This window comes from Microcebus murinus, chromosome 5 (assembly GCF_040939455.1).
Source record: "Microcebus murinus isolate Inina chromosome 5, M.murinus_Inina_mat1.0, whole genome shotgun sequence".
In the NCBI taxonomy this organism is placed as follows: Eukaryota; Metazoa; Chordata; class Mammalia; order Primates; family Cheirogaleidae; genus Microcebus; species Microcebus murinus.
In genome coordinates this window covers 69,152,073-69,177,420 of record NC_134108.1, presented here as the reverse complement: position 1 = coordinate 69,177,420, position 25,348 = coordinate 69,152,073, and the positions used below count along the sequence as shown (strand labels likewise).

Sequence of the window (25,348 nt, the reverse complement as noted above, 5' to 3'; positions counted from 1 at the left end):
ACCTGAGCGAGACCCCGTCTCTACTATAAATAGAAAGAAATTAATTGGCCAACTGATATATATATATATATATATAAAAAAAAAAATTAGCCGGGCATGGTGGCGCATGCCTGTAGTCCCAGCTACCCGGGAGGCCGAGGCAGAAGGATCACTCGAGCCCAGGAGTTTGAGGTTGCTGTGAGCTAGGCTGACGCCACGGCACTCACTCTAGCCCGGGCAACAAAGTGAGACTCTGTCTCAAAAAAAAAAAAAAAAAAAGAGTACGGGGGGGATCCCTTTCTCCCTCCCACATTCCTTCAGTGATCAGAGGGCTGACAAGTTTCTTGGAAGCTTTTCTAACCCTAAGAGCCCAAGCACTGTAGCAACCATGGAACTGTGGGGAGAACTTGCATAATCTCAGAGCTTCGACATTCTGTGCAGGGTTCCCCTTCAAGGAGGGTGATCCAAGAGGCCGGAGAGCCAGCTTTTTTCCATTCAGACTTTTGTCCTTCCCTGCCCCTTCCCCACTCGCTGCAACCAGGAGAGCAGTTTGAGATGAAAATTTGGTGAGCAGCCTACCTCTCCCTAGCTGGTGCCCTTCAGTCTGAGGTTTCCACAGAAAGTGGGGCCCACGTCTTTCCCCTTGAGGACCTGCAGCGGACCTGAGGTGACTGATGTGGGAGCTCCCTTCACTGGCATTTCTCAGAGAAAAAGGCCAGCAGGTCAGACACACAGGCTGGATCCTGTGCCCCCGGGACTCATTCGGGTTGCTGGGAAGGGTGGGGTGGTTTAAGAGTTAGACTCAGGCCAGGGAGCCCACGTGGTGAAACTGACAGGAAAATACTGTGGGGGTCCGAGACACAGTGATCTGGGAAAGCGTCCACCCCTCCTCCAAAGCCATGGTGTTGGACTAGGGTGGGTCCTCCCATGGTAAGATCCTAGCCATAGTGCCATAGCAACTGAGGGCAGGGGCACCTGTTTGCAACCAGAGGTGGTAAGGCAAGAGAAACAGAGCTCACTCCAAACAGCCAGTTGGGGAACTATGACCCCTTCCTCACACACAGCCTTCCTGGTCTGGAAAGCCTGCCTTGGCCCTCCTCCAGTGTCTTTCCCTAGCACCAAGAAAATGACTTTGGAGCCCTGTTGAGACTCAAAGCCATGCCGTTGGACTAGGATCCCCAGCAGGGAAGATACTAGTTCAAAGTGCCATAGCAACCGAGTGTGGCATGTAAACGCATGTCTGTGTGAAACAGACACAGGAGGGCAAGGGTAACTTACACAAGAGGAGCGGAGCTCACTCCCAAAAAAGAGCCAAAAGACTTCTGGAATTGATAAATAAATTCAGCAAAATTTCAGGTTATAAAATCAATGTATACAAATCAGTAGCTTTCCTATACACCAGTAATAATCAAGCTGAGAGTCAAATCAAAGACTCCATACTATTCACAATGGCTACAAAGAAAATAAAATACCTAGGAATATACTTAAGGAGGTGAAAGACCTCTACAAAGAAAACTATGGAACACTAAGGAATCGCAGATGATACAAACAAGTAGAAAAACATATCATGCTCATTGACTGGTACAATCAACATTGTTAAAATGTTCATACTACCTAAAGTGATTTACAGACGTAATGCAATTCCCATCAAAATATCAACATCATATTTCACAGATCTAGAAAAATTAATGCTACACTTTGTGTGGAATCAGGAAAGAGCCCAACTAGCCAAAGCAATCTTAAGCAAAAAGAACAAATCTGGAGTCATCACATTACCTGACTTTAAACTATACTCAAGGCTATGGTAACTATATTCAAGGCTATGATAACGCATATAGCATGGTACTAGTATAAAAACAGAGACACAGACCAATGGAACAGAATAAAGAAATCAGATATAAAATCATCTATTTACAAACCAACTGATCTTTGACAAAGCAGACAACAATGTACACTGGGGAAAAGCCATGTTCAATAAGTAGTGCTGGGAAAATTACGTAACCATATGCAGAAGAATGAAACAGGACCCCTACCTGTCACCACTCACAAAAATTAACTCAAGATGGATAAAAGACTTAGACCTAAGGCATGAAACCATAAGAATTATAGAGGAAAACATAGGAAAAACTCTTCTAGATATCAGCCTAGGCAAACTACCGTGTTTCCCCGAAAATAAGACAGGGTCTTATATTTATTTTTCCTCATGAAGACACCCTAGGGCTTATTTCCAGGGGATGTGTTATTTTTTTTTAAGTACGGTACAACAATCTACATTTATTCAAATATAGTTAAGTCATCTTCTTCTAGAACATCATCATAACTGTCCAAACCCCGAATTCATCCTGAATTTCTTGCAACTCTATTTCCTTTAGAACCATTGGCCCCAATCTCTCATGCCGAGCAATAGAGCTCTCATGGGACAGATGAGAAGGGCTGCTCCATCTTCTTTACCACTCCGCGAAGAAATGTATGGGCTGTGCAGATACACTGTGTAGCCACGCCCATCACTAGGTCTTATTTTCGGGTAGGGCTTATATTGCGCAAATGCTTAGAAATCTTGCTAGGGTTTATTTTATGGGTAGGTCTTATTTTCGGGGAAACACGGTACTTATGACTAAAACCCAAATGACAATCATGGCAACAACAAAAATAAACGGGATATGATTAAACTAAAAAGCTGCTGCACAGTTAAAGAAACAATCAACAGAACAAACAGACAACCTACAGGAGAAAATATTTGTGCAAGCTATCCATTTAATCAAGTGCTAATAACCAGGATTTACAAAGAACTCAAGCAAATCAGCAAGAAAAAAAGAAACAACCCTATTAAAAAGGTCATCCACATTGTTACTAGGATGGAGTGGCAACTTCCAGTTTCTTATGTGCCACGCCAGAAACTGGCAGTCACTCTCTTCTCTTCTTACTCTGTATTTTCTCCTTGGGCATTAATAATCACTCACACATGATTCCCATATCTCTATTAATCTACCCTTTACCACCTTTCCTCCAACTTCCAAACCTAGATATCCAATTGCTTGGATCAGTCTGATTCTGTGTTATTTTTGAAAGAATCTGGCTATAGTGTGAGTAGAAACTGCCTTGTCTTAAAAGTTCTTAGTGCTAACATCAGAAACAAATTTTATATAACTAGTAAGTTAATCTTAATTGGTCCATATAACTATTTCTAAAATAAAAGGCCGGGCGTGGTGGCTCATGCCTGTAATCCTAGCACTCTGGGAGGCTGAGGCGGGTGGATTGCTCGAGGTCAGGAGTTCGAAACCAGCCTGAGCAAGAGCGAGACCCCATCTTTACTATAAATAGAAAGAAATTAATTGGCCAACTAATATATATAGAAAAAATTAGCCAGGCTTGGTGGCGCATGCCTATAGTCCCAGCGACTCGGGAGGCTGAGGTAGTAGGATTGCTTGAGCCCAGGAGTTTGAGTTTACTGTGAGCTAGGCTGACTCCATGGCACTCACTCTAGCCTGGGCAACAAAGTGAGACTCTGTCTCAATCAATCAATCAATCAATCAATCAATCAATAAATAAATAAAATGAAAACTCACAGTAAAAATCAGCTTCAATAATTACTATATACATTGTGACTTCAAAGGAGTGCTAATCTATATGAAATTAAGCTACTTCTTAAATATTATACCTGGAATGTAATTCATCATTTCTTCAAAAGTCTGTTTTGCTCCTTTTTGCTTTTCATGGAGAGAGCGAGGCTCAGTGTTTTCACAGAATATAGCATCTAAAAAAGAGTAAAAAGAAATATTTATGGAGTTTTCACCTATTTATATACAAAGTAGTCCTCATAGTAGAAATACTAATAAACCAAAAACAAGACTTCTTAGTCTTTTAAATCCAATTAAGATCCCAAAGTACATAAAACATAAACACACAAGAAAACACAAACCTCTAAGAAGTGTTATGAGTGAGACCAAACGGTGTTCCTGAAATAGCTGTTCTAGCTTACACTGAAGATAGTAGTCAGTATACATTTCCAGGGTGTTTTTAAAGAGGATTCGCATTCCCATTAAGAGATGATGAAGCCAGTCAGGAACTTGGAAAACCACCCGTCCTGAAATGGATCAAATGGAATGCCTTATTGTTCCAGATAAATTGATATTTTGAACATTTTCTAATATAGAATGCACAAATGAAATAGTATTTTATCTGTAAATGCTAGCAACTTTAATATGTTCGAGACCAATTATATTGAATTCTTACTAAAAAAAAGTACCTTCAACCAAAAAGAACTTATGATGGGTAATACTTAACAGAAGAAATAAGATAGGTGACTGAAAAACAGGTATTAACATAAACCCCTTAGATCTTACCTACATACATCAAGTAATCGTAGACTCCTTCTACAGTCATCACCTCCATAAAATAATTCTGATTTTGCTTTCTCTCTGTATTCTCAGCACGGTTTGCATTATTCTTAAACAGATCATTGAAAAGCTAAAGTGTAAGTTTAAATAACAAAGACATATTTATTAATAAACACATGCTGTAGATAATCACTAAAGTGACACAGAGCAAAGGCATTTAAACCTTTTACTATCAAAATGGAATATCAGATAGGTTAAGATATGTTTCTAAAATTCCACATTTATGCCCAAAATTGCATTAAAAAATACATGTTTCCCTCAAAATGTTACATAAAAGTCTACATTCATTTTAGGCACAACAGATAATTCATTATTTATAAAGACCCATTCCTTTGTTTTTATATACCAAAAAGAACAAAGTAACACATTAAAATATATAAATATATTACTGATTGTTTATTTTATTTATTTATTATTTATTTATTTTTTATTTATTTATTTTTTTTGAGACAGAGTCTCACTTTGTTGCCCAGGCTAGAGTGAGTGCTACGGTGTCAGCCTAGCTCACAGCAACCTCAAACTCCTGGGCTCAAGCAATCCTCCTACCTCAGCCACCTGAGCAGCTGGGACTACAAGCATGTACTACCATGCCCAGCTAATTTTTTCTATATATACTAGTTATCCAATTAATTTCTTTCTATTTATAGTAGAGACAGGGTCTCGCTCTTACTCAGGTTGATTTTGAACTCCTGAGCTCAAATGATCCGCCCCGCCTCAGCCTCCCAGAGAGCTAGGATTACAGGTGTGAGCCACTGCGCCTGGCCTGATTGTTAATTTTAAAACTAACATGATTTAAAAAGTATAAATCACTAATTAATTTAATGAGTAGAGGTGAAAATTCAGCTTTTAGCAAAGTTTATTTGGACAATAATATTCAAAAACCAGAAAGGCCTAATTGATGTGAAAAAAACAAGATATGAAGAATAATAGTAAAAATTATGAAATGCAAGTAACTCTCACCTCTACTTACTCCAAAACTATGCAAAAAGAATCTACTATCAATAATAATAATAAAATATATTTTAGGTAACTAAGTAACTGAAGCAATATTTTATTCATCCATACATCCATTCAATAAACATTTAGTAAGTAATTTCTATGTGCCAGACCAGATAGCATGCCAAGGGCAAGGAATACAAAAATGGGTCACTATTCTCTAAAAAATTTAACATCTAATAGAAATAGGTTGAGAAAACAAATGAAATGGCATAAAACAGGCATTATGAGAGAAGCAAAGTACAGAGGACTGTGGAGGAAAATATATTCAATTTTATCTGAAGATGAATTTTTTAAAAGCTTCCTAGAAAAGGAAGAGAACACACAGAATACATTCTATTGGCTCTTCTGTCAGATAGTCTTAATGCAGAAGCATAAGCTTAAAACATTTTTCCCCAACCAAAGAAGTATACAAAGGGCTCTGCCTCCTGATACATTCCCCATACTCTTCCACATCCTTAGTTTAATTTTTTCATTAAAAAATAGTAATAGTATAGGAAGTCTGGAAAAGAAGGAGAAAAACAACTCAGCCCCCTAATACTACAACTATCATACTTTGGTATATTCCCCTATAGTCTCTATGTACATACCTGCAATGAGTGGGGTTCAAAAATTATCATGTCATACTTTTTTCACTTAGCACTATATCAGATATCTTTAATTGCTTTTTAGTTTTCAGAAGCACAATTTTACCTGCAGCAAAATATTTCCTGAGCAGATGTTCCTTAAAATAATTAATCATTCCTGTAATGTTGGAGTTTCATGTTGTTTCCGTTTTCATTTCTATAAACAACACTTTAATGAACATCATCATATGTTATAGGCTCTTCTATTATTTTCTTCTGACAAATGCCAAGCATTTGGGTCAGGAGTCAGAAGGCCAAAGAAACAAAAACACCTGATGGATTTTGTTACAAAGTATCAAATTATCTTCCCAAGAGGTTGGGCCCATTTATAAGTCACCAGCAAAGTAAGTTTCTGGTTTGACCAAACTTTCATAAGCTACTTTGCAGACATATCCCCTATATACTAAAATTCACACTGTAGTATAATGACTCTTTCCTTATGTTTCCCCTGAGTAATCTTCTAAAATCCTACCCAATAGGTCTTTCATATTCCACCATTCATTGAAGTATGCATACATAGTGAAGGCCAACAAAAAAGAATTTCATAAAAAGCTGCTACATCTTTTCAAGCAGTTCTGAGTTTCAATCTCTAAGTATAGTCACAACAATCCTGAGAGAGAGGACAAATACTACTAAGACCAATGAATTGCATTTGTGTCTATTTCTTAGGAGACAGAGCTATTACTGAGGAGGGCTGAGAGTTACTCTTGAGAGCCACTTAAAATGATGCTTGAACAGAGAGGAGGAAAAAGTTAATGCCCGTATCTCAATTCCTTCTCTTGAACATTTTAACGTTTTTTACTTTATAATGGTATTTAGTGGAATTTTTGTGTTCAATAAAGATAAATGTAAAGCATCTATTAAAGAAAGCGAAATGTACATTAATATAGATAAACCACAAACAAAATTAACTAAAGCCAAGTTTTCAGCCACTATATCCTTTAAAGCAGTAGATAGGTTAGGTTCTTCTTCTTCTGCCCACCATAGCCCTGCACCTGTATGCACTCACTACTCAAGAACCTTAAGTAGCAAGCAGGGTTTTATAACACAATAAACTCAATTCCTGTTTTGCCTGAAAATGTCTGCAGGGAATAGTAAACCTATTTAAAAAGACAGTAGACTTTGGAGGTCGGGGTGCAAATTATATACATATATATGAATATAACAAAACTTTTAAAAAAGTTTGGATAGGTTTAAACACCAGATCTGCCATTGCTAAAGAGATGGAATTGGAAGACAGATCAAAAAAAACAGACCAGAAAGTAGCACAAACAAAGAAAATAAGAGGAAAAGGTTCAGATACATGAGAAACAAAAGGAGAATTAAATCAGTATTCCAAAAGCTGGTAAGAGAGGGAGCAGGGAAAGGGCAGTATCTAAAAAGGTAATAGCTGAGAATTTTTCAAAACTGGAAAGAGAACAAAGGTAAAAGTAATAGCCCGGTGATCACGCCTCTCTATAGCTACACTCTTGTGCAGTCCCCTCCCACATCAACTCTGGGCTTGGCTACGTGACTTGCTTTCGCTGATGGGCCAAATGTTGATCAAATAAAGTCCTGGAAAGTTGTGTGTTGGGGCCTGCCCTCTTAGAATGCTCGCTGTCACGTAAGCTCAGGATTGCCTGAGGACACATGGCCTAGCCAACAGGCCTCCAACATTCAGACATCTGAATGAGGCTATCTTTGGCCATCCAGTCCAAGAAGAGCCAAGACTGTAGCCCAGTTGAGACCAGTAAACATGCAATACAACTGAGCCAAGCCCAAATTGCTGACACTAGAATCATAAGCAAATAAAATAGATATTTTAAGCCACCAACTTTTGGAGTGAATTTTAACACAATGTACAAGTGACATAAAAATCTGTACCTAAAAGAAGGGTGCTGCCATAACAGAAACCTAACATATAATGGCACTGGCTTTGGAAGCTAGAGGTGGGTAGGCTGGAAAAGTGGCAAGGAGTCTCTTAGTAAAACCTGGAAAAATGACAAACAAGTGTTACTGTAAGTTGGAAAAGCAATGAGGTAGCTATTACTGAAAATGGAAAAACTTAAATCATATGGATTGTGTTCTTTGACCAAAATGTAATTAAACTAGGATTCAATAACAATGGGAAAATGATAACCTGAAACTTCAAAAGTGTTTGGAAATTAAGAAACATTTATAAATAACCCATAGGTCAAAGAAGGAATGATAATGGAAGATTCTGCACTGAATAACAAAATGCTAAATGTAGAATTTATAAGCCATAGTCAAAAACAGATTTAAAGGGAAATGTATATATTTTAATACTTATATTAGAAAAGGCTAAAAATTACTAAGCTCTACCTGAAGAAGTTAAAACTATAATAGAGGCTGGGCGCGGTGGCTCACGCCTGTAATCCTAGCTCTTGGGAGGCCGAGGCGGGCGGATTGCTCAAGGTCAGGAGTTCAAAACCAGCCTAAGCAAGAGCGAGACCCCATCTCTACTATAAATAGAAAGAAATTAATTGGCCAACTGATATATATAAAAAAAAAAATTAGCCGGGCATGGTGGCGCATGCCTGTAGTCCCAGCTACTCGGGAGGCTGAGGCAGAAGGATCGCTCCAGCCCAGGAGTTTGAGGTTGCTGTGAGCCAGGCTGACACCACGGCACTCATTCTAGCCTGGGCAACAAAGTGAGACTCTGTCTCAAAAAAAAAAAAAAAAAAAAAAAACTATAATAGAAATACAAGCCCAGAAAAATACAAGGAATAAAATTTTTTTAAAAAAGAGTCTGGGCTGGGCTCGGTGGCTCACGCCTGTAATCCTAGCTCTCTGGGAGGCCAAGGCGGGTGGATCGTTTGAGCTCAGGAGTTGGAAACCAGCCTGAGCAAGAGCAAGACCCCATCTCTACTATAAATAGAAAGAAATTAATTGGCCAACTAATATATATAGAAAAAAATTAGCCGGGCATGGTGGTGCATGCCTGTAGTCCCAGCTACTCGGGAGGCTGAGGCAGCAGGATCACTTGAGCCCAGGAGATTGAGGTTGCTGTGAGCTAGGCTAACGCCACGGCACTCACTCTAGCCTGGGCAGCAAAGCGAGACTCTGTCTCAAAAAAAAAAAAAAAAAAATAAGAGTCTGATAGAAAACATCAACAAAGCTAAAAGATAAAACAGATAAAATCTTGGCAACATTGATCAAACAACAAAAAAAGAGAAGACAAAGAACGTTGGGAATAAAATGAGACATAACTACAGATGTTAGAGACAATGAAAAGAGAATATTATTGATAACTTCATACCAATAAATTTTCAGATTTAGATAAAATAGAAAATTTATCAAAAAATGTAGCTTATCAAAACTGACTCAAAGTAATAAATGAATTTTATAATTGTTAAGGAAATTAAATTGGCTGTTAAAAAAATCAAACAAAATTCGAGGCCGAGATGACTTTACCAAGTTCTATCAAATATTTAAAGAATAACTCCAATTATTATATAAAAATCTATGAGAAAATAGAAAAGGCTAATATAACTTTGATGCCAAAACCTAACATGGATAAAATGAGAAAGAAAAATTATAGGCTATTTCTACCCATAAATATGAACATGAACTTCCTTAACCTTATAAAAGATATCTATCAAAATATCTATACTATACTACTTAATGGTAAAACAACAAAACAATTTCCTTTGTATAGTAGGTTCTAACCAGGAATGAAACAAAACTGCCATGATTTGCAGTTAATTGTGTATATCTAAACAAATTAACAGATATATTACTAAAACTAATACAAGTCTAGCAAGAATGCTGACTAAAAATTAAACATATTTCTGTTTACCCACAACAAAGTTATATGATGAAAAAATATTAAAGATACTATTCATAGTAATAACAAAAATGAAGATGGAAGAAGGGAGCCTGTCCTTCCAGCTCCCGTAACTTCCAATGCTGGGCACTACGCCTTGACACTAAACAGCTTCTTTTTTTTCTTTTCTTTTTTCTTTCTCATCTTGTATTTTTAAAGGGGAACTAGACAGCTTCTTAAGGACAAGGAATATATCTTTATATTCCTAGTGCCTGGCACTCAATAATAGGCACACAATAAAATGTTTATTTAATGAATGGATTAAACATTTTATAGGCTATTAAAATTAGATAATACCATCAAATAAACATAAATACATTATAGCCATTAATTCCTTAATTATCAGAAGTTGGTGATTTACAACCTAAGAAAACCACTTTTAAAAATCCCTCAAACACAGAAATGGTAGAAGTTTGTAAATACAATACCTAAAGAAACACCACATTAAAGCAAAGAACCAAGTAATTACACACAATAGCCTCTGTGTACTGTACAACTGTTTTCCATATAAAGGAAATGTATAGTCCAATCCATTTCATTAACAAAGGATTCATTCTCCTATAATGGAAAAGTCATCTCAAGTAGGACAACTTTAAAATTAATGGCTCTTTAATGCTATATGCAGTACCTTCTTGTTGTTTTCTGAAGTAGGGCTGAGGATGGTCAGTTCTGGTCTACTTGGTTTAGGCTTTGGAGATTCACAAGAGTTAATGAAATTCATGATAAAAGGTTCCAAATGCTGACCTTTCTGTGGTAATACAGAGACCATTTTAAGAAAACAAAAAATCAAGATGATTTTTAATATCATATGATCCATCAAAATTCATCAATATTTAAATATGCTTATGACTGTCATGGTATAAAACACACATAAATCAGTTATTTACCTCTTTCATTAGTTTTCCAGGAACAGACTTTATAATTTTTCCTGTAATTAAAAAAGTAAAACATTATTTTTTATGAAGGCATTATATACTTTATAACTGCTCATGTGAACACTTCACTAGGTAATTTTAAATACTAAATAGCCAAGTAAAAACTGTACAAAGTGCTTACAATTGACTATTTCACACGCAACAGAAATTTTTAATAAATATAATATTCTGAACTATTTATAGATACAACATTTGGGATTTACTTAAAAATAATCCAGAGAGGTAGGAAGTAGGGAAGAGATGGAACAAGGTAAGCGTTGGTAACATGTGAAGTAGACTGAAGAGTTTATTATACAATTTTCTCTACCTTTGTGTTTACTTGAAAATTTCTGTAAGAAGGGTTTTCAAAAGATTTTAAACAATGGTACATATGTACTATATGTAAAGATAGGCAAAAGCTAGTCAAAAGAAAAAAGTTTTAAGAAATCCTCCACATTTAAACTATTTGAATAGTTTATATTCTGAATTTTAGATTAAGAATTTCTAGTCTAATCTATGTTTGACAAAATTACTTCTTAATTTTATCTCCAGGTTCCCTGTAAAATATCAAACACTTTGAGATTTCCTCAAGCATTTAGAAATGACTGTTAAAAATTAATCAAGGCCAGGCATGATGGCTCATGCCTGTAGTCCTAGCAATCTGGGAGGCTGAGGCGGGTGGATTGTTTGAGCTCAGGATTGTTTGAGCTCAGGAGTTCGAGACCAGCCTGAGCAACATCGAGACCCCGTCTCTACTAAAAAAACAAATAGAAAAAACTTAGCTGGACAACTAAAAAAAATAATATATATATATATATATTAGCTGGGCCTGGTGGCACATGCCTGTAGTCCCAGCAATTCGGGAGGCTGAGGCAGGAGGATCACTTGAGCCCAGGAGTTTGTAATTGCTGTGAGCTAGGCTGACGTCACAGCACTCTAGCCCAGGCAACAGAATGAGACTCTGTCTCAAAAATATATATATATATAAATCAAAATTGACAAATACAATTTAAATTTCTGTCAGGTCAATTTGGAAAAAAGTATAGAGTCATGGCAACAGCAGGAGATATTAATCATAAAAAATAAAAATAGAGATTGTTTTGTGACAAAAAAAATGGAAACTATCCAACCTTCCCACCTGGCTATTTCTGGTTCACGTATCTCTAATAATACCTTCTCCTCTCCCCCTTAGAATGTTCCTAAGATTCTTAAATTATAGGGTTTCATGCCTATGCTTTTTTCTCTCTTCTATGTGTTCTTCCTAAGCCAAATTATTTGCTCAATCTGATTTCAAATATTAATAAAACTCAAATCTCTAATCCTGTCTCTGGGCCTCTCCTGCCTAATAAAATTTCTTCAACTGGATTTTATAAATTCAATAAATTCAAAACTGCTCTTAATTTATTCCCCTATCCCAAAAAGTAACCGCATTCATTCAGTTGTTTAAACAGATCATTTTTCTGCTCCAGTCAAACCTAGTCAATAACCAGGTCTACCCAACTCTATCTCCTTAACACCATGTACAAGAAATATAAAATATCCTCACATTTTTCTCCTGATAAGACCCACATACACCAAATATTTTGGCTCAACTAAATGTATTAATTTGGGGGATACAGACAGAAGCCAAATTACCCACTTGTAATATTTAATTCATTAATTTAGTTCCACATACATACTTAAGATTACATCATATAAAATATATTTAGAAACATTGCTTTTATCCCATATTATTTTCAATAATTTTATTTAAATTTTTCCAGCTTTTATCAGTTGGGTCTGTTTTGAAGTTTTCATAAAAAGAATCATGCTATATATATTCTTTTTTGTCTTGCTTCTTTCATTCAACCTTAAGACACTGACAGCAGCTTCATGTGATAGGTATTCAATGTTATGAATCTATCACAGTTTATCTGTCCATTCTATTGCTGAAAAATATTTGTGCTATTTCTAGTTTTGGCTATTAAAAACAATGCTATAGGCCAAGCATGGTGGCTCATGCCTGTAATTTCAGCATTTTGGGAGACTGAGGCAGGGAACTGCTTGAGGTCAGGAGTTTGAGACTAGCCTGAGGAACAATGAGAACCCTGTCTCTACAAAAAAAAAAAAAGAAAAAAAAGGAAAATTAGCCAGGCACTGTGGTGTGCTCCTGTAGTCCCAGTTACTCAAGCTACTTGGGAGGCTACAGTAGGAGGATCACTTGAGCCTAGGAGTTTGAGGTTACAGTGAGCTATGTGATACCACTGCACTCTGGCCAAGGCAACAGAGCAAGACTCTGTCTCAAAACAAAACACAAACAAATGTGTGTTTGTTAAACAAGAAAACAATGCTGCTGTGATTAAGGATTAGACATGTAATGGTCTTACACATACATACTCTAGGTTATTCCCAAATACCGATCCTAACTACCTTCAGTATTATCCTCTAAACTGCTGCCAAGGTTCTGTTGCTGAAATGGAAGTCTAATTAGGTGACTCCATTATTTAAAACCTACCAGTGGCTCTTCCTCCCTGTTTATAGAGGATCAAGTCCAATTTTCTTACCATTACACATTTGGCCAAAACTTATCTTTCCAGTCTTGCTCTCTTACATGTACTCTACCTTCTAGGTACTCCAAATGTACCCAGCTGATTCTCTCTTCTATGCCTCTTGTACATGCCAGTCCCTCCAACTGGGATAATCTCCTTATCTATCTATTCCTGCTAATCAAGATCTAGATACATGGGCAGGGCATGGTGGCTCACACCTCTGGGAGGCCGAGGCAAGAGGATTGCGTGAGGTCAGCAATTCAAGATCAGCCTCAGCAAAAGCAAGACCCCGTGTCTACTAAAAACAGAAAGAAATTAGCTGGACAACTAAAAATAGAAAAAATTAGCTGGGCATGGTAGCACACACCTGTAATCCCAGCTACTCAGGAGGCTGAAGCAGGAGGACCACTTAAGCCCAGGAGTTTGAGGTTACTGTGAGCCAGGCTGACGCCATGGCACTCTAGCCGGGGCAACACAGTGAGACTCTGCCTCAAAAAAAAAAAGAGGCCGGGCGCGGTGGCTCACGCCTGTAATCCTAGCTCTCTGGGAGGCCGAGACGGGCGGATTGCTCAAGGTCAGGAGTTCGAAACCAGCCTGAGCAAGAGCGAGACCTCGTCTCTACTATAAATAGAAATAAATTAATTGGCCAACTAATATATATAGAAAAAATTAGCCGGGCATGGTGGCTCATGCCTGTAGTCCCAGCTACTCGGGAGGCTGAGGCAGGAGGATTGCTTGAGCCCAGGAGTTTGAGGTTGCTGTGAGCTAGGCTGACGCCACGGCACTCACTCTAGCCTGGGCAACAAGTGAGACTCTGTCTCAAAAAAAAAAAAAAAAGAAAGATCTGGATGGATGATACCTTCCTAAGATAGCCCTCCCTGATTCCCTAAGCAGAAGCAGCTGTTCCTTTCTTTTAGCTGGATCTTCAAAGATGAGTAACTGTAAACATACAGCTATAGTAGAAGAGCATATAAGGTAAAAGAAAACAGTACCAAAAAAGGCACTGGAGCAAAAGGAACATAGAGGTTCAATTTTGCTATAAAGTGTGAAAGGAAGCAGTAAGAGACAAAAGTGTTAAAAGATACTGTTATCAAAGCACATAGTGATTTTCAAAGGGTTCCAGATTAAGGAATAAAGACTTCCTATGTTAAGAAAGAGAGAGAAATCAAAATTTTTATATATGATCAAAGCTGTACTTTAGGAAGTATAATTAATTAATCTGACTGTGTTATATAAGATAAACTAGTTTAGAGCAGCAGGAGGATGAGAATCCAAGAGACTAGTAGAGAAACTTAGAGTTCAAATAAGAGGCAATGAAAGGCCGGGCATGGTGACTTATGCCTGTAATCTCATCCCTGTAATACCACTTTGGGAGGCTGAGGTGGGAGAATCACTTGAGGCCAGGAGTTCTAGAACAGCCTGGGCAACATAGGAAGATGCCATCTCTACAAACAATTTTAAAAATTAGCCAGGTGTGGGTAGTCCCAGATACTTGGGAGACTGAGGTGGAAGGATTGCCCGAGCCCAGGCATTTGAGGTTGCAGTGAGCTATGATGATGCCACTGCCCTCCAGCCTGGGTGACAGAATGAGACCCTGTCTCTTAAAAAAAAAAAAAAAGCAGTGAAAAGCTGAATTAAGGAAATGGTAAAGGGTATGAAGAATATGCCAAAGAGGTAAAACTGACAGAATTTGGTGCCTAAAAAGATGTGCAGTGAGAGCATGGGAGAGAAAATCCCAGGTAATGCCAAAGTTTCAAGCATAACTGAGATGACTATACTATCATTAACAAAATTAGATGTTAGTTCTGAAAAGATAACAAGATATCAAGTAGCAACTGATGTCCAATTGGTTATCGAAAAAATATAACTAAAGATCAGACTGTGTTGGAAACATTTGCATATAGGTACAAACTAAAATAACAAGTTACGCTGAGACTGGGAGAAAGATAACTAAGGACACAGCCTTGGGAAACACCTATATTTAGGTGTATAGAGATAGAGGAGGATTGTGCAGGATGGAAATGGAGAAATAGAAAGAGGAGTGAGCCAGCTGAGAGAACAGTATGCATTAATGAACACCAGAGAAGAATTTCTAAAAAAAAAAGAATGCTGCAGAGGGGGTCAAGTAGAGTAAAAAGTGAGAAAATGTCTTGGCCTTTGGTAACAATGAGATCACTGATTATCAGCAGGTGCAATGGGGATTAAGGAGCAGTTTTTAAGCTAGTGGTCTCCAAAGCAAAATGTGTATACCCTAGGGGGTTTGTGAGATAATTCTTTGGAAAATTTTAGAACCACTATTTATTTAATTGAATCCTTTGTTATATTTCTATTTTTTGATATATGCATACAATGTATATAATATATTAATGGTTAGAGAAGATAATCTATCTGGATTTTTGTTGACTTTATTGCTATTTAGACAAACTACAACAAATAATTTATCCAAAACTGATAGCTAGAGTTAGTTGCTCAAGTATTACAACACAAAAAATAGTTTCTGAAACGTTATCTTCAGAAAATACTAATTTCAATCTCAAATAGTAAAAATTGCAATAAAATGTCTTCAGCACCCCAGCATAGTGCTTTGATTATGAATTTTATTTTGTCATAATAAAAATTAATATATTTTAAAACAGAGCAAATATCTTTCTGATGCATCTTCAATTTCCTTTGAAGTAACACTAGTGAAATTAAGACAATCTACTGACTGAAAATGGTTTTACTAATTACAAAGTTACTTTGAAACTATGGATCAAGATTTTACTTACCTAAATTATTAAAAATAAAATCAAAACAAACGAGAAACACTGAGATTCAAAGCAGAAATGTTTCCACATAGGAAACATTCTCATGTAAAGATTCCATGTCAGAGTTTTATAGCCAACAATTAATTAAACTTTAAATAAAATTCATGTATACAAGTACCATGAAATTTGTTCAGAATGCCATTAAGATTGATTCAGGTTAACTAAAAGCCAGTTTATACAAAGTTCACTTATCTGAATTACTACTACCCCCAAAAAATTAGGCTTTAAGGAATATTTATAATGCTTAAAATAACAAAATAAGGAAGGATATGATATAAACTAAAGAAGAAGGAAAGAGCAGCTAAGCCTTAAACTAAGCCAAATGTCAACTGATCTGGTCTTTTTTGAGATATTTTATGAGACATTTCAAATACCATAGCTATTCACATACGCTGAAAAGACATGTTCATGCATGCTGAAAATACCCTCTCTACTTTCCTTAAATTTAAATTTAGAAAATAAATTTAAATAAAATGCATTGGCTAATACAATTTTTTGTGATAGGACATATGATTAGAAGTGACTGCTTAAATAATCAGCACCCACAAAATGGACAGGTTAAAGTCATTATCTAACAACATGTCTCTAATGCAGAAATAAGGCCCTTGGAGTTCACCACATGGCTATACTATCCAAACTATTTTTCTAAACTAATCTGAAAATGCTCATTCTTTTCTTTTCAGTACTTCCTCTTATACATGATTCTTTAAACTGACTTACCAAGATTTACATCTGGTAGTATCTTATCAAGAAATTGTGTTTCCCCACCATTAGGGGAGAGAAAGTCAGCCAGAAGTTGACTATTACTCAATTCTGGATGCTGTAGAAGTTTCTTGAATGAACAAAAAAAGGAAAACAGTTTAGAAATCTATAAGGGTAATCAAAACCGTATTAAAATGATTTTTTAAAAATTTTACATCCCCAAAAGCTATTTTATATAGAAAAATAACAAAGCAACTGTATTTATAGAGGAAATAGTATAAGACAGTTAGGTAAGAACAATTCAGCCTTTACAGTCCCGGCTCCTCTATATGCTAGCTAGGTGACCACAGAAAAGATCCTAAATTACTCAAGAGTCAGTTTTCTCATCTGTAAAATGGGAATAACAACACTACCTAGTTTATAGTGTCATTATGCAAAGCATTTCACATAGTTATCTGATACACAGGAAGTAAGATTAAATATTAGCTAATATTATTTCCATTTCTCAACTATAAAATAAATATCACAGTATCCTATAACTTCCTTGATAATTAAAAAAGTTGGCATAAAGGATTTTGCAGAAAACTAAATGTAAATTTGTGAAATAACTTGGAAAACCTGTTGTCTGTTCTTGCAACACTACTTTGTAACAAGATAAACTGACTTTTAAAAATCAAAATTAAACTAGTCTAACCTGTTTTCTAACTATGAAACAGTTACAAAACTTTATGAGCAGAAATCCACATAAAATACCAGTATAGCAATCTCTAATATAAGTCCATATTACCAGAAAATATTTGTTCTAGAATGAGATACTCTCTAGTTCTTAAAAAAATAATTAGTTAAAATAATGGGTTAATAGATCAACAAAGAAACAGGTTTATGTTATACCAAAACAGCCCTACAACAATTAATTCACACTTCAATCTTTGTACCACCAAAAAGCTATAAGGTAAATACTTGAAATTGAAAGCATTCAACAGTTCAGATAGAGGAAATAAAATGCAAATATATCTTTACACTGCTTAATATTTTCAATTTAAAAAGTACTTATTTTTGCCTAGGAGGCATCCAAATTTAACTGAATCAACAATAAAAAACTATAAAATGCTATGTTCCAATAAAAGAAACTTTTTTTAAAGCAATTAAAAGCATCCTCTCTTTGGTGTTATACACTTGATAAAGAAAGATGGTCATTAATTTTGAAGAGTCAGATATCTCAAATGAGTAACTTTTATGCTGACTATCCTATCTACTGAAATAATATACCAATTACATTTTAACATAATGTAATGTGCACACATGGAGGAATTCAATTCCAAGCAGTAAATGATAAATAGTTGATCCCTCTCCAAAGAAACTGAAAAAGCACCTAGGAACTTCAAAAGAAAATGTACTAAGGAATAAAACAGGAGAAAGATTCCAAAGTTCAGAAAGTACTAAAGACAAAATCAAACAAAAAACAGAACAAAACAACAAAAACTACTCAGTATTCTCAGAATGCATTTCATCTTTTACACTAAAAGTTTTTATTTTTTTTAACTTCCCATACCAAGTTTTAATTAGCTTAAAACTAATTAAAAAAGACTTTTTTCCCAAAAAAGCATCTGATATTTCATTGGTTATCAATTTAAAAGAAAGTATACTGTTGACAAAAATTCATTTTAAAATCCACATGGAAAAAATATTTTAAATAAAACGTTTTAAAAATCCACATGGACAGGTATTTATAAAGCAAAGCACATATATACAAGAGAGAAAGAGACAAATTAGAGAATACAACAATTAGCAATGTTTTAAATTAGTAACATAGTTGGTGCTATCTATACCTGTAGATATTCCTGAAACTCTTCTCTCTTTGACTTTAAGAATTCGTAATTTTTGGGGCCAATGATCCTCTTAGAAGGAAGCTGGGCATCAGGAAATGTGCCTGAAATAAGTACATTTACAAGTCATTACTATATTCTGCTACTATTTTTAAAACCTAATGCAAACTCAGATCTACAACACTGCCTTGTAGAGATATGACATTATTCTATAAATAATCTTCATAAAATCAGTTTCAATTCAGAAGTCCAAAGAACCTGAGTCTCCTAATATCCAAAATATTACTCTCTCAACAATTACTCTTCGTTGACAAAGATTTGTTAGTCTTCTGCTCTAGTAAAATAACTTCAAAAAATGATCATGATATTATTTTGAAATTGGTAAGATTCTATAAGACAGAATACTTCTTTTACAAATGACGTATCTACTCTTTCATGAAGAAAACGGTAGCATTTTGTCAATGGTATATAGGCTTAAAAAACAAATGCAAAAACCACAAACGTGCTTTCTCGGACAGGGCTAACTTTGGAAATTTAGCATCAAAAAGGAACAATATCCTAGCTCTTGGGAGGCCGAGGCGGGCGGATTGCTCAAGGTCAGGAGTTCAAAACCAGCCTGAGCAAGAGCGAGACCCCGTCTCTACTATAAACAGAAAGAAATTAATTGGCCAACTGATATATATATATAAAAAATTAGCCGGGCATAGTGGCACATGCCTGTAGTCCCAGCTACTCGGGAGGCTGAGGCAGAAGGATCACTCGAGCCCAGGAGTTTGAGGTTGCTGTGAGCTAGGCTGATGCCACGGCACTCACTCTAGCCTGGACAACAAAGTGAGACTCTGTCTCAAAAAAAAAAAAAAAAAAAAAAAAAAAAAAAGGAACAATATAAAATAAATATATATATATATAAATATTTTTTTTTTTTTAAAAAGGAACAATAATGTTGGGAACTCAACCAACTTTGTTTGGTTGATCCAGAATTTTAGAGTACAGAGATAAATGATCTTCTCTCAGCCTTAAACAAAGCAAAAGTTTCAGAGAAAAAACAAGACAAGGATAGCACAGCACCATATTGGCAAAGAGAAAGAAAAAACCATTTGAAGTACAAACTCAAAATCTAGGCAAAAACTATGGAGTGGTATCCTGCATTCTTTATCTTCCCATAATAATCACCTTATCACAGGTTTGCTTTCATAGCAGGGTAAAAAAGGTTCCTTGCCCTTCTCAATGTAGAACCAACCTGAATTTGAATCACAGGACATTCCACAGAGCTTTTCTAAAATAAAAAGATTCAGAACACACAAATAAAACTCACCAAGCTACATAAAGAGCTTCATAACTATATCCTGATATTAATTAAATAAACTGATGAAAGAGTGAGAAGAACTAAAAAGGAAGAATGCTCTTCTTTTCCAATTGATTTCTCCTCAAAAGAAACATTCGACCACAAGTTTTATACATCTAAATCTAAGAGCTAAATCAGGACATTTGCCAGGATGCATAGCAAACTTGTTTACTAAAAAAGATGGTGGGAAGCAACTCTGAAATGCCTGGTTTAAATTCTCTGCCAAGTCAAGATAAAAATTAAACTGGACAGAGAACTTTTTCTAAAATATAGTTAAAGAAGAGCTATCTTTTAAATTTAATCATCAAAAAAGCCATAAATGTGTATTTACAAAAACTTTAAAAATGTAGATAAGCAAAAATAAGAAGATAAAAACAGTACATTTCTATTACCAACATAAGTGTACACAAGTGTCACTATATTTCTTTGGTATAATTACTTTAAAAATTAATCTGGTTTAACAGCTTTAAAGAGTGTTAATGCTGAAATGTAATGTTTTATCCAAAAAGAAGAACATACCATGAAATTCTGTTAGTTTTGATTCCAGTACATAGAATTCAAGGTATCTTCTATAGACAGACCAATGTTCAGGCTCATGCCCAACTGTAAATTGAACAAATATACACTGAGTAACAGTTTTACAATCCAGTACACTAAAAGGATGTAGTATTTAAAAAATTAAGAATACAAAGCTGGAAATTATTCCACAGTCTTAGTAAGTCATATATTTTTGGCATCACTTTATTAACATTTTATCCCATATTTTAATTAATTACCTAGAAGAGACTGATTAATTTCATCTATTTATGATGTTATCTCAAGAAAATATATTTTTATACAACAGAATCATAGGGCAGACAGAAACCTTAAAAAATTATATCATTACGGTTATTTTTTAAATGTCATCAAAATGATATATTTCATAAAAATTTGTGACTAATTTTGGGTCTCTCAAATATTTACCATGCTGTCCTGATCTAATACAGTATAAAGCAGTGTTATCCAATAGAACTTTCTGCAATTACGAAAATGTTCTATGGATCTGAATTAATATAGTAACCACCAGCCACACAATGCCATTGAACACGTGAAATGTGGCTAGTATAATCAAGGAATTGAAGTTGTAATATAATTTTATTTTATTTACCACATGTGGCTAGTAGCTACCAAATTGGACAGCACAACCTAATGGTTTAAAGAATGAATATGGAGTCAGACTGCCTATTCTAATCCCAGTGCCCACCATTTACTAACCATGTGGCCTTGAATAAATAAACTCACCATAGTTTGCTCAGATGTAGAATAATTATGCCTATCACATATAATAATCCACATAAAACACTTCTGTACAGTACACAGCACAGCAAGCAACCCAAAAATGTTAATTGCTATTGGTAGCATTTCATATCATTCTAGTATAGATTTGAGAATGCACTGGATGAAGTCAAGCAACACCATAATCACCCCAAAACAACACTTCTTTTTATTCAGAAAAAAACAAACCCTAGTTTTCTTATTTCACATTGGTCTTAAAAGCTCTATACTGGGCCAGGCACGGTGGCTCATACCTGTAATCCTGGCACTCTGGGAGGCCAAGGCGGGAGGATTACTCAAGGTCAGGAGTTCGAAACCAGCCTGAGCAAGAGTGAGACCCCCGTCTCTACTATAAATAGAAAGAAATGAATTGGCCAACTAATATAGACAGAAAAAATTAGCTGGGCATGGTGGCGCATGCCAGTAGTCCCAGCTACTCGGGAGGCTGAGGCAGAAGGATTGCTTGAAGCCCAGGAGTTTGAGGTTGCTGTGAGCTAGGCTGACGCCGTAGCACTCTAGCCCGGGCAATGGTGTGAGATTCTCTCAGAAAAAAAAAGCACTCTATACTATATTTAGGTTTGGTTTTTAAAATCCTAAAATTGCTATTTTGCTAACATATAAAATCATTATAGTAGATGATATACTTTTTTCTCCCTCATAGGCCATAGTTTCCTATGAGCATATTACATTGACAGTATAAGTCTGCAACACTGCTGACAAAAATTACTTTTAAAATATAAGTTTTAAGATTGTTTGGTTTTAATTTAATGTTTAAATTACTAAGCCATAAATTACTATAATTAACGTTTAAATTATTAACCTCTTAAAATGAAGCACAAAATTTAAAGATGGTTGTCCCAAAGGCAAAAACCAAAGTATATTCCCAAACAAAAGTAAGTTGGAAACTGAAATCAGACTGTAATACTGACAATGGCTTGGCTATACACCTAGTAGAATGTGGAGAAAACAGCAACTAGGAAGAATGAACAGCAACTATAGCAAAATCAAGTAGCACTGCCTACAACTTGCAGAGAGCAAGACCCTGCTTGGTAACTAGTTACAACAGGAAAAATCATAGCTAACTATCTTGAGCACACTTCTGTCCCTTCTGTTTTATGTTCTTGAAATAGGATCAGCTTCTAAAAAAATCAGAAAATCTAATACTTTTTGAAAAATAAACAGAATGATTAGATCTCACACTACCACTTAGTTACTCCCACTCAGAACCATTTCCTAACATTGCAAATTTTTTTCCTTCTTTCCTCACAGACAGTTACCTCTTCCTAAGCTCAACTTAATTTTTCTGTTCATCATTCCCAAAATGTGCACACAACTTTGTGCTTTTCCCACTAACTGCCTCACCTCTTGGACAAAGCCTAGAATGGTGACTGTTTATCTCACTACAAATGCTGTTTAACCCTTGTCTCCATTATAGTCCACATGTGAAACAACTGAAAGAAAAAATACTGCAAAACATGAAGAAAACTTGTAGAATTGAGTCTGACCATCTTTTCGTAGATTCTAATTAGCCCACAACAAGGAGGGAGGCGAAATGCTATCTTAATTTTTTTTTTTTTTTTGAGACACAGTCTCGCTTTGTTGCCCAGGCTAGAGTGAGTGCCATGGCGTCAGCCTAGCTCACAGCAACCTCAAACTCCTGGGCTCAAGCAATCCTGCTGCCTCAGCCTCTAAAGTAGCTGGGACTACAGGCATGCGCCACCATGCCTGGCTCATTTTTTCTATCTATATTAGTTGGCCAATTCATTTCTTTCTATTTATAGTAGAGACAGGGTCTCGCTCTTGCTCAGGCTGGTTTCGAACTCCTGACCTCCAGCGATCCTCCCACCTTGGTCTCCCAGAGTGCTAGGATTACAGGGGTGAGCCACCGCACCCGGCCTATCTTAATTAAATTAATACCTGATATAGTCTTATCTGCATTAATGATAATTAATTAAGTATAATGGTTAATGATGATGGCAACAAACCCATTTAAAAAACATTATATAAAAAGCCTTGCTAGACTATCAGGTGTCTAGCAGGCATCTACTCAACAAGTATTGGTTGAACGAATTAATTAGTTAACTGTTAACAGAGATAACCTAAGAAATCCTAAGTTGTCACTGATTTTCTGTTCTGGACATTTATCTTTTGGATATATAGTCACATTTGCTAGTGGGAATCTTTTAAGAAATGTACTCAAACGTTCCTACCTGCTCTTCTATCATTTCTTTCAACATCAATACAAAACACAGGAATTCTCTCTTTTTTCTCCTTCCTTTCAGAGGAGGGATCCTCAAAAAAATCTACATATGGAATACTAATTTTCCATGCAGCCAGGTTTCGGGGAGTATTAGGGGTGCTCACAGCCTCCACTGGAGAATCATCTTCCATTACAACAATACCTTCTTCAATCTGGAAAAAGATTACCAGGATGAATTTAATATTTCCAGTACCTTTAAGACTATAGCATATGAGTTACAACTATTACTATAAAGTAATAAGCCCATATCAATTTGATAATTTTTAAAACTTAGAAATTAATGAATTTTCTACTAAAAAAGTAAAAAGTTAAAAACAAGTTACTACCATCAAATCCAAGTTTTATTATATCACCTATACATGACAATACAATAAAAAATAGAGAATAGACACTTCAAGATTATGAAAAAATATTAAAAATACACAAATATAGAAAAATGTTCAACCTTGGTGAAAAGAAATAAAAATTAATTTACTTCTTTGTCTGTTGTCTTTCATTTAAAAAAGAAAAAATTAATATACTGATATTTTTCATTTAGAAATATAAAATTTTATAAATGATAACAGCCATTGATGGAGACTGCACAGATAAACTAGATCTGTGATATACTGTTGGTTACGAGGTATACTGGCACAACCCTTCTGGAAAGAGTTTTGGCAATATGTACCTATAAAGAGCCATAAAACAGTTTCCAATGAATAACTCCATTTCTGAGAGTTTATTATAATATAAATATTTACTCCAAAAATTTTTTTTCAAACTTTGAAAAAGGCACAAGTATAAATATATTCACTGCAGCATTAAATAATATAAAATTGGGAAAAAAGTCTAAAAGGAACCCACCTCTATAGAATTGTTTTTTATTTCCTCATTTCTGAAGTTTTAACAATATAAATGCTTGAAACACTAAATATTTTAACAACAATTAAAAAAAAACTATATGCTCTAGAAATATACACATTAACACAGGGGGAAAAAAATCTAATTCTTTACATTGGAAGAGACTCTTTGAACCTGGCATATTATAAACATCTATTCACCTAGACATCTCTTATTCATGTTAAAGGAGGCAAAGTATTACAGATAAAATACATTCATCTTCAACCACACTTTTTTTAAGTCAATGAGTCAGTTTGCAGCACTTAAGAGAATTCTCAATAGCCCAGTCAGAGCAAACCAGTAGTGGGGAGGAATTTATTTCCAGAATTCTAACACCATACCTTCACTCTCAGTTCTTTCCTACTTTCACCCCCAGTTCTTTCTTCCCACACCTCACACTCACCTCTGTTCTATGAAAATTCCTTTCCTCCATGAAGCCCCTTTGCTTTTTTCTGTTCTTATCCTAAATAACTTTCCATAATCCTTAATAAGACTGTTAATGATCTTAGGAGGACTTCTTAATGCTCTGTTAAGAACAACTTCAAGGCCACAAAAAGTAAAACTATAAAAACAGATGACAGATACTGAGTTTTGCCTTTTAAGGGACAAGGTTATCTCCTTATAAACTTGGAAGAAAACAGAAATATGTGAGGGAAATGTCCACTCCACTGCTTAGAACCTGAGGTTCAAGGCAGCATTTTCCATGGTTATTACAACCATATTTTTGTTAATGGATCTGGCTTCTGAGGAGAGGGAGATCACAAAATGTTTAATAAACTGACTAAAAGCCAAAAACTGAGATATTCTTAAATAAAAACAAGCCCCTCCAAATCAATCTAGGAAACAAAATGGGAGATCAAAATTCTTAGCAACATAAAAATATCGATGAAAAATAAAGGACAACATTTTGCAATTTTCTATGGTTACCACTGAAATGATGTTTATATCT

The 25,348-nt window shown here is 35.5% G+C and overlaps 1 protein-coding gene across 6 annotated transcripts in view; it reads right to left on the bottom strand.

Moving 5' to 3' along the window:
• Positions 1-25,348, bottom strand: part of SNX14 (sorting nexin 14) — a 72,311-nt gene that overhangs the window by 3,739 nt on the left and 43,224 nt on the right. For all 6 annotated transcript variants that reach the window (XM_012748403.3, XM_012748404.3, XM_020287026.2 and 3 more), the window contains 9 exons: positions 23,471-23,672; positions 20,466-20,549; positions 18,605-18,705; positions 16,794-16,905; positions 10,712-10,752; positions 10,453-10,572; positions 4,323-4,446; positions 3,899-4,063; positions 3,638-3,733 (listed from right to left, as the gene is read on the bottom strand). In XM_012748403.3, coding sequence (XP_012603857.1) covers positions 3,638-3,733; positions 3,899-4,063; positions 4,323-4,446; positions 10,453-10,572; positions 10,712-10,752; positions 16,794-16,905; positions 18,605-18,705; positions 20,466-20,549; positions 23,471-23,672 — 1,045 coding nt within the window. The remainder of the gene's footprint in view (positions 1-3,637; positions 3,734-3,898; positions 4,064-4,322; positions 4,447-10,452; positions 10,573-10,711; positions 10,753-16,793; positions 16,906-18,604; positions 18,706-20,465; positions 20,550-23,470; positions 23,673-25,348) is intronic.